Raw genomic sequence first — 10537 nt, 5'->3', positions numbered from 1 at the left:
CAGCATACATGCGGGGACAGCAGAAGCAGCTTCAAGAGGTGAGCAAGCTTTTATAAACAGAATAACATCAAGCCTTCCCCACCCTTCAAACTAACTAAAAGGACAAGGGGAGTTTTAAGAGACTGATTTATCTTTAAGGGATAAATCCTAGTCTGTGTGTTTGTTATTTGCCAGGGCTAGCATTTGCCAGGCTAGCATTTGCCAGGGCTAGCAAACTCCTGGGGCATCCTGTTTTTGTTTCTCCCTGCCTGGAGCGGGTGGATCTACTGTGTGCCTGCTCCTACAAAGCAGCTGGTTTGGGGTGCCTGGTTTGCTAAATGAAGCTGCACACACTTGGAAATTTAGTAACTATTCCAAGTTGAAGGAGAATTTCAGAAGGAAATGCTTGCTTCCTTTATTAGTCATGAATTACAAGCTGCCCAAATATATGTTACAAACCAGAGAATTGTGGACTTCAGCACCATCACTAATCCTGTTTGATTCCGTTCTTCCTCTGCCTGTTCCCAGATATGAAATAATAACTATAGGCTAAGCCAGAAGTTTCTGTATCCTGCCCTGGTAACTGTAATACAGGCTGTTCCAAAATTAAGCAATGTTGGCTGGAATTCCCTTGCTTTGATGCAACGATTTGATCTTAGTGCTTTTAAATGCATATGTGCACACAGAACGTACACACCACTGCTTAATCTATTCAAGAAAATGTGGTACTAGGGTTCATGGGCTACAACTGGCTTCTCTTTCCTCTCTATCTACCTCTTTTCTTACCTTGTTGGGAACATTTCAACATTTTAGTTTTAAAAATGCAGGACATACCTGCCCTCTAGTGGAAATTTCACTTGTAGCTGTTGGTTTTTTTCACCAACTCAATGCATCTCTGTACTTTCTTTTTCTTTGCTGTTCTGGTTTGTTTGTTTTTGATGTACAAAGTGTGTGTTTGAATGCTGGCAAATTCCACTGCACAGACTTGAGGCAGGAGGAAGCAAAATAGAGAAAAAGTTGGATGTGGTAGCAATCTGAAAATGTACAGGAAGACAGAAGAGGGGCTTCAGCTCAGCGGTAGAGCACCTCCTTTGCATGTGGAAGGCCACAGGTCTAGTTCTTGCTACCTGTAGTTAGCAGGAAATGGAGCAAGGAGCACAGTGAAAAGATGGGACTACAACTAAATGTCAAGAAGACTAAACTAATGGCAATGGGTACAGCAACTAGCCTCAGAATGGATAATGAAAACATTGAAGTGGTAGATAGCTTCTGCCTTTTAGGATCGACCATCAACAGTAAAGGATCCAGCAGTCAAGAAATATACAACAGACTAGCACTTGGTAGGGTTGCACCAAAGGCCTTAGAAAGGATATTTAGATGCTGTGATATGTCTACACTTACAAAGATTAGAATTGTTTGGACTATGGTTTTTCCCGTGATAGGAAAAGTATTGACGCTTTTGAATTTTGGTGCTGGAGAAGACTTTTGAGGATACCATGGACAGCCAGGAAAACCAACAAATGGATCATAGAACAAATCAATCCAGAATTTCCACTCGAGGAACAAATGACCAGTGAGCCACCTAATGGCACAGCGGGGAACTAACTTGCCTAGGGAGCAAGAGTGTGCTGGTTCGAATTCCCGCTATGTTTCCCAGACTATGAGAAACACCTATATCGGGCAGCAGCAATATAGGAAGGTGCTGAAAGGCATCATCTCATACTGTATGGGAGATGGCAATGATAAGCCCCATCTGTATTCTACCAAAGACAACCACATGGTTATGTGGTCGCCAGGAGTCGACAACGAATTGAGGGCACAACTTTACTTTACAAATGACCAGGCTCAAACTATCATACTTTGGACACATTATGCGAAGACCCAGCTCCCTTGAGAAGTCCATAATGCTGTGAAAGGTTGAAGGAAAGAGAAGACGAGGACGGCCAGCAGCAACGTGGATGGACTCAATTATGACAGCAATGAATGCACCACTGAGAGACCTTAAAGGCCAAGCTGAAGACAGATTATCTTGGAGCAGGGGCGTAGCTATAATTGAGTGAAAGGGTTCAAAGAACACGTGCCCCAAGCTCCTGAGGGCCCTCCAGTTCCATCTCTCCCTATTTTCTTCATTCTCTCCCTCACTCTGGGGGTCCGCCAGAAAGAGGAAAGAACACGGGCCCCCTCCCACCTAGCTACTCCCCTGTCTTGAAGAGAATCTATCTATGAGGTCACTAAGAGTTGACACTGACCTGACAGCACTTAATCAATCAACTAACCAACCTGTAGTTAAAGAAAGATAGCCGGTGACCAGTGGCTTGCTTGATTCAGTATAGGACATACATTCAGTCATTTTAAACTGGGCCGTAGCTCCATGGTCAAACACTTGCTTCATATACAGAAGGTCCCAGGTTCAATCCCTAGGATCTCTAGGCAGAGCTGAGGAAAACCCCTTGTGGGAAACCCTGGAGAGTTACTGCCAGTCAGTGTAGACAATACTGAGCTAGATCAACCTCTGGCCTGACTCAGTATAAGGCCATTCTATACAACAAGTAAATTTAGCAGATTGATTGCTGGGAAAATAGATTGACCATGAGCAGAAGACCAGGCATGCTCGTAGGTGTGTGCCTGGGCAAGGTGACTGAGAGAGATTTGAGCAATTGCATGTTGTCTGCTTGGGAGGAAATGAGCATCTGGAAGGGCCCTGTGTAATTCCTGGTTTATTCCATGAACATGACCCAAAAGGAACATGGGGTTATGTGCCCAAGGAGGTTTTACGGACAGGGCTCCCCCCTCCCCAATCCAATCCTGATTGGAGTGTGCCAGTCCCCATATTTGCTCAATATAAACTGACCTTCCTGCAGGCTATCAGGGGCCAGGACAGACAGGGCTTGGTTTTTCTCCGAAGGGAGGCTGCGGATTCTGGCTTAGACCAAGTTATGTTTGGGGTATAAAAAATCCTCTATTTCAGGCAGCTTTTGAAAATAACTCTGGGGCTTCTGGTTTCTCTGAAGGTGTTGATGGAGGTGCTGATGGCTATGCAAATGGTGCGAATGGTCCATCTAATCCCTCAAATTAAAATGCCTCGAATCTGCTGTGCTACCCCCAGGCATAGAACTATGTGTGAAAAACCTAGAGCTTTGCTAGTCTCTATCTAGTCCAGCATCCTTTTCCCACAGTAGCCCACCAGATGCCTTTTGAGGAGCCTACAAGCAGGAGGGTTTTCAGAAAGCAGGCCTTACTGCTTTACCACCAGGCTTTACTGAGAGTTTGGGGCATAACGGATACTCCAACACAAAAAGAGAATTTTTTAGCCCTAGACATAAATTGGGCCAGGTTCCAAATACAGAGGGGAAAACCCGAATTGTATGTGAAGTGCTCTCTGAAATATCACACGGACTTGGGGTAAATCTGGCCAATATGTAAACACCCACCCACCTTCCCAAAGTAAAGTCGTGGTAAAGTCGCCATCTGAAAAAGCTCCAGGAGATGTTGCATGATCCAGAGGGAACATGGGGTTATGTGCTTAAGAAGAGCCTTGCTAGTCTCTATCTAGTCCAGCATCCTTTCCCCACAGTAGCCCACAGATGCCTCTGGGAAGCCTAGAAGCAGGAGATGTTGCTCCCCTGCGATTGGTAGCCAGAGGCATCCTGCCTCTAAACCTGGGATCTGCCACCCACAGTGCTAATTAAGCCTAATGTTTTATAGTTGCTTCCCCTCACAGACTCAAAGAAATCTTATGTAGATTTAACTAAAAGTTTATTCAAAAACAACGCGATTTCTCCTTCTCCTTTCCCTCCCGTTTTCTTTCTTACTCCACCCCACACAATCTCTACAGGATCCCCACTGGGACAAACTTCTCAACAACACAACATAAAAGATTACTAGATATAGTACAGCACCTAAATAAATAGAAGGCTATTTAGTTTACACTGGCTACAATCCAGCCAAAATTCAGCACTTTTAGTTCCCATTGATTTCAGTGGGGAACAGTTAAGCACATTTCATTCTCCCATTGAAATGAAAGAAAATCATTCCTCTCATTAAAATGAAATGAAAGTCCACCACTAATATGGTAAACTGGCTAGCTGGAGTCCTTAGGATTACGTTCCCATGGGGCGACATGGAAACACTCCCCGCCCCAAATAAATAAATAAATAGAGGATTAAGAGTTGGATGTTTCCAGTACTTTATTGGTATACAACATTATCATACCATCAGTTATTAGCATGCATGCTGTATTTTATAAATATAGCACTACTGCTTCATATGTTTTTCTTAAAGGAAAATAAAAATAATAAAACTGAATCAGTTCTCCAGCTAATAATTTGCTACTATACCATCAAAGTTAGATTGAGAACATTACTGTAAAATAACTTAAATGCCATGACTACATTAATATTTGTATATTAGTATTTATATAATACTAGAACTATGACAAATCATCTCAGCTTTTGATTTCAGGTCATTTTGGTGAAGTATAAATTTATTCTGAAAAAGCACTTGGTGCACTAATATACACCCCTTTTCAATCCTGTTTGGTGCCATTGCTTTTCCTGACTGCTTCTTCAGCATCATCCCATAACTTTTTATCTTGCAAGCCAGTGTGGTGTAGTGGTTGGAGTGCTGGACTAGGACCAGAGAGACCTGAGTTCAAATCCCCATTCAGCCATGATACTTGCTGGGTGGCTCTGGGCAAGTTATTTCTCTCTCAGCCTAACCTCCTTCACAGGGTTGTTCGTTGTTGTGAGGAGAAACTTAAGTATGTAGTACAGCGCTCTGGGCTCCTTGGAGGAAGAGCGGGATATAAATGTTAATAATAATAATAATATCTGCTGATGCTTTCTTCCGGGATTAACCAAATGGGTGATCCTCACTGAATCAGGGATCACAATGTGAATAGGATGAAGTCATGGTCCTACATAGCCAATCAGATCTGGCAGCATTATGACATCACTGAGGGCAATAGAAAGTGAAAACAAATGAGGGCCAATTTAAATGAATACTCTTAAAACTTTTGCCAGTAGTGCCAGAAAATAACTATAAAAGAAAAACTTTACTTTGGCACTGCTGAAAATACTTACAATAGATTGTGAGAAATTTTGGTTCAGTGCTAATGATAGTCCCTTAAAATAATGACAGTCCCTTATTTTGATTTTACACCACATACATCATCAATTAATTATGGATTACATATTAGAGATTAAAAAAATAGATTCTGCAATTTGTTTTGAGCTCAAAATGAATTACAAAATCCTCAGTTTTTGCCTGCTGTTTCGACAAATCAACCTTGATAGCTGGTCCACCAGTTGGGATCAGTGGACCAGTCCTCCAAGGTGGACCGACATGCTGTCTGGCGCAGAGGCCTGATCTACCCGCCTCATGTGGTGGGTAGACCAGCCCTCTGCACACTGGTCTCCCTCGGAGGACTGGTTTTGCAGGTAGGACAGGTCTTCCAGGTAGACCAGTCCTCCAAGGCGGGCCAACATGCCAAGTCCGGAGTGGAGGGCTGGTCTACCCACTGATCCCAATCGGTAGACCAGTTCTCCCTGGAAAAACCGCTGATTGGGGTCAACGGGTAGTCGAGCCCTCCGCTCATGTGTAGACACAGTGAGTAGGCCCGCCTCAGAGGACTGGTCAACCTAGTAGAGCAGACCTCTGAGGCGGGCCAACATGCTAAGTTTCAAGTCGAAATGGGGCTGTTTCATTTTGAGCTCAAAACACTTGTAATGGCCCATTTCGAGCTCAAATTGATTTGTGCATCTGTAGTACATATGGCCTAAATATATGTACTGAGCGCCATCAGGCCTTTTCTGTTTACAAATTTAAGCAATTCCTAATTGCTTTGGTGCTCATGGGAATCTTCTCGGGAATAGGTCTCCTGGCCTTCCATTCGGCTGTGATCACCAGTTTGGTTACTTTCAGCAGAGAGGTCTTGCTCAGCACTCTCAGCTGACTGGTAACTGTCAGGCTTATCATTCTGGTAGTCTTCATATGACTGGCGACTGTCATGCCTGCTGTTTTCCTCGCTCTCAGATGAGGAGCTGCTCTCTTTTCCATGAACTTTCCTCACCCTTTTACTCTTTGTATCATGCTGACTTCTCTTTCTCTGCCAGGTGCCTGAATGCCCATGGTATCGCTTAGTTGTGCTGCCTCCATATGTTCCAGGGTGAACCTGAGAGCCCTTTTTGCCTGACCTTATACTTTCCCCATCATTCTTCAGAGTGGATGAAGAATGCCCTTGGCTTTTCCAGGCTTTACTCTGGCCATGTTTGATATTGCTGTGCAATCCATGATGTAGAGACAGAGCACTTTTGATCCCACTGGATGTCTGACCTCTGTGTTCTTCTTTGGGGCTGGAAGAATCTATCTTACTTCTCTCAAGACCTACAGCAATGCCAGTGTCTTTACTGTAATTTATCTTTACTTTTTTGATGTCCTTGCTGCCTTCTTGAAATGTGACACCAGGCCTGTCCTTGTCTTTTCCTCGCAGATCTGGATCATCCAACTTGCCTGCATGAGCATTTCTGTTTATTTTTTCATGACTGCCAACTTCTTTTTGATGAGCTTTGGTGAAACCAAAACCCTGTTTGCCAGTATTAGACTTCCTGTGAATGATACCAATTCCCCCAATTCCTTTTTGGCCTTGCTGTATTGTACCAGGATCTGATACTTGGATGTCAGAAACTCCTCTAAGGGTAATAATTTGATCTCCTTCTGTTGGCTGTAACTTAGTAACTCCAAATGTATCCACAGAACTGTTAAGCTTCCCACTCAACATAATTTCCTGTTGGCTTGTTTTACCTGTCCTAGTATAAACAGGATCTTCAACTTGACTGATAAACTTCCCTGTGACACCAGCTTCACCTTCTTCTTTATGTATCTGGGAGACACCTGCCATTTCAATATGGTTGTTGGACCTTCCATCAATGCCATCCACTGTCCCTTCTTTTTTATGTGGTTTGATGACCCCAGTTGCTTTCATGTGGCTGCCACTAGTTATATCATCTCTTACTTTGCCTTCTTTTGTTGTTTTGGTAACTCCAGATCTGTCCTTCTGTCCATTCAGTTTAATAATAATCGTAGCATATCCATCTTCACTTTTCTTCTGCACTTTAGTATTGCTAACAACCTTTTTACTTGTGCTTTTAATTTCATCCATGTCAGAAAAATTTGTGTGTTTGCTTCCATTTATTTTGTTTCCTATTTTCATTAGAAGATCTAGAGAAATGTTGCTTTGGGTATTAGAATGAGGATGTCCTTTGGAGGTAGAATTATCCCTTTTGCCTTTGTCTAACAACTCAAGGTGACCACTTTCTTCTCTACCTGGCTTTTTATTGGTGACATCAGTTTTGCCTTTGAAATCAACCTCTGAATAATCTTTGCTCTGTACATCTATACTTTTCTTTGGGATATAAGAACTGACTTTTTGGATGACATCAGCATCATTCTCTTTTATCCTAGTTTTGATGTAGCCGTCTTTTGATGACTTGATCTTACTAGATATCCCAGATTTACCATCTGTCTCTTTCCCCAAAGGTTTATTATAGCCATTGCCTCTTGTGTCTTTATGGTCTTTGCCTTGGGCATTATGTTGTCCATTGCCAATAACAATTCCAAGATGGCTGTCAACTTGGCCAGGAAAACCTGCATCTCCACTCCCATCTACTTCAATTATGGTATCTCCTGTAGTAGTTTCATTTCCTCCTTTGCCTACCGTGAACTGTATGTGATGCTGATAGAGACTCCAATGTTGAGTGTTTCCATGCTGTCCATACAGATTCTGGCTGCTTTCAGTTGGTGTTGGATCTTCAGGCTTTCTGTCACTTCTAGTTTCAACTAGCTCTTTACTCCCTTCACTCTTCCCTGATGCTGTATGACTGTCAGTAGGCTTCTTTGGTACATGTTTCGTGTCTGATTCAGGTGTGGCATTGGAAATGTCCTTGCTGTCATCCTCTTCTTTCTAAATTGTATTTCCAAAAGAAAATGCTTATTTGGATGGTAACATGCCATTCTTTGGTTAAAACATTATATTTAAAAAAGAATGCAGACTTTTAGCAGGCTTCCTACTAAATACTGGTCTACCTACCAGGGGTATAGCTATAATTGAACATATTGGGACATATGTCCCTGGACTCCTGAGGAAAGGGGGCAGGGCACAGCCTGGGCTCAGTATGCTCTGCTCTTGCCTTTGCTCTTGCCTCTTCCAAAAAGAAGAGGGAGCAGGGGCCGATCTTCACTTTTTGTCACTGGGGGCCCACTCCAACCTTGCTATGCCCTTGCTATCCACCTATATATACTAGCATCCACAGTGGTGCCAGTGAGGCAGTTATTAGTGCATGGTTTTTTCCCTTTCCATTCTACTCGGTGCAACCTGAAAACCATAGGAACATCAGAAGTTGTCTTATACTGAGTCAGACCTTTTGTTCCTTTAGCTCAGTATTGTCTGTTCTGACTGGCAGCAGCTCTCCAAGACTTCAGCCAGGAATTTTTAGCAGGCCTACCTGCAGATGCCGGAAATTGAACCTGGAACCTGTATGCTAAATAGATGGTCTCCCTCTGAGCTGCTGCCCCATCCCCAATTGCTGAGGACCAAGTGACCCCTCGATAATAGTGTGAGCTGCAGTGCAGATGGATGCAAGGGGAGAGGAAGGCACTAGGAAGGCCCTGGCAGTGGCAACCATGTGCAGGCACCTTCCGCTGGCAGAAGGTGCTCCCAGAGAGCTTTCCCCTCCCCTCACAGCCGCCCACACTGTAGCTCATGCCATGGTTGGAGACCCTTCTGTACTCAGCAATGACTTCTCAGGCAGCTCTGGAGGCTGCAGGGAGGAGGGTGGGGAGAAAAAAATTGCATGCACTAACTCTGACTTTGCTAGAACAAATGGTAGGTGAATGCTAGCCATAGCCTCCAGTTTTGCACACCTCCACACCTTTTTGGACTTAGAGGCAGCTTCTGGGATGTAGACTGGTTGTGCTTCACCCTCTGTCATCTCTCTTGTCCTCTCTACATGATCAGCATAACTTCTGAAAGAACCTGTATGCACTCAAGCCATCCACAGGTAGGTTTTATCTGCACTTCCAAGAACGCTGGAAAAGGCCAAATCCCCAACCATGAATACATTTCTCATGTGGGTACATAGACCTTTCCAGAAATGATCTTTAATGCACATATGAGGTGAGAGTTGTGGACCATAGGCCCAATCCTGCTGCCTGCACCAAGTGTGCTCTCATACTGTGGAAAGGCTACTGAGAGTGAATTGCACAGATGCTGGAGATGACATGAAGAACTGATGAATGAAACAATGCATCCTCAGATACCAACTGAAGATACTACAAAACCCGCAGAGCATATAAGGCACATGAAATGAAGCATTCTTTTACCTTAATCTGAGTTTGATTATTCGGTACCGAAGATGAGTACACATAATTAAACATGTAAAACCCATGCTTGGCATGACGACCTTTCACCATTACCTAGAGACAGAAAATATGGCATTAAAAATACTCTTGGATACTGTTGTACTCTCCATTTATTTCAGGGAAGGTTGTTTCTTATCTTGTGGGGAAGAAATGGTTCAAGATCAAGTGAACTATGCAACCACCAGAGGGCACACTTAATCTTCCTTCCAAATTCTAGAGGGGCAGGCAAGCTTAATCTGTTAACAGCAAAAACATAAAGGAAACTTGTGGCGTCTTAAAAGCTAACAGGCAAAGTCTTCTAATCTGGGAAATGTACTGAAAATATGAAATCTCCTTATACTGAGTCAGATCATTGGGCCATCTAGTAGAGGTATACAGAATGGGTTTGAATCAAACTGGGTTTGATTTGCACTGGCCCGGTTCGACTGATTCAAACTTGAACCAAACTGGCTTTTTAAAAAGGCAACTGTTCCAAGTTCAAACCAAACCGGGCCCGGTCTGTTATGGACCAGTTTGACCCGTTTTGACAGTTCAAAGGGTGATGCTTGTAAAGGGGAATCTGGTAAGGATTCCTCTTTTCAATCAAAGAGGAATCCAGCCTTTGAAAGGTTTCTAAGGGTGTCTTGGAGGGGGAGGGGGTGGTGAGAGGGCATCTTCCCACCTCCAGGGGTACCGGCAGCTCCTTTAAACCTTGGAGCTCCCCCATCCCTACTTGGAGATGCCAGGTGTTGAACCTGGGAACTTCTGTACACAAAGCAGGTGCTCTTAGCTCTGGCTCCATCCCTTTGCCAGCTCATCCAGCAAGCCCTAAACCTAAGGATTGTTTATCTCCACACTAGAGCTCTGGCTGGCCAGGACCCTAGTAAGAAAAAGTGTGTCATCATGTTGGTGTTGATTCCTGACAACCACAGAGCCCTGTGGCTTTCTTTGGTAGAATACAGGAGGGGTTTACCATTGCCTCCTCTCACACAGTCTGAGATGATGCCTTTCAGCATCTTCCTATATCGCTGCTGCCCGATATAGGTGTTTCCCATAGTCTGGGAAACATACCAGCGGGGATTCAAACCAGCAACCTCTGGCTTGCTAATCAAATCATTTCCCCACTGTGCTATTAGGTGGACCCTAGTACATGGTGCAGCGG

General features: G+C 43.8%; 1 protein-coding gene across 1 annotated transcript; it reads right to left on the bottom strand.

The window, feature by feature from the left end:
- Positions 1-4154: 4154 nt before the first annotated feature.
- LOC128327509 (uncharacterized) lies at positions 4155-10294 on the bottom strand. Its single transcript, XM_053256346.1, has 2 exons — positions 9358-10294; positions 4155-7939 (listed from the first exon to the last, which is right to left on the bottom strand). Exons 1-2 carry the CDS (start codon positions 9445-9447, stop codon positions 5813-5815), a joined length of 2217 nt encoding a protein of 738 aa, XP_053112321.1. The 5' UTR covers positions 9448-10294; the 3' UTR covers positions 4155-5812.
- Positions 10295-10537: the final 243 nt, after the last annotated feature.

Source organism: Hemicordylus capensis, chromosome 5, assembly GCF_027244095.1.
Source record: "Hemicordylus capensis ecotype Gifberg chromosome 5, rHemCap1.1.pri, whole genome shotgun sequence".
Taxonomy (NCBI): domain Eukaryota; kingdom Metazoa; phylum Chordata; class Lepidosauria; order Squamata; family Cordylidae; genus Hemicordylus; species Hemicordylus capensis.
Note: the sequence above shows the minus strand (reverse complement) of the source record. Positions and strands in the feature narration are given on the sequence as shown.

Coding starts and splice junctions, on each gene's coding strand:
- LOC128327509 (XM_053256346.1), bottom strand. CDS start 9,447: ATGGTGAAAGGTCGTCATGCCAAGCATGGGTTTTACATGTTTAATTAT. Junction 7,940..9,357: donor ATAATCAAACTCAGATTAAG/GTAAAAGAATGC, acceptor AATACAATTTAG/AAAGAAGAGGATGACAGCAA.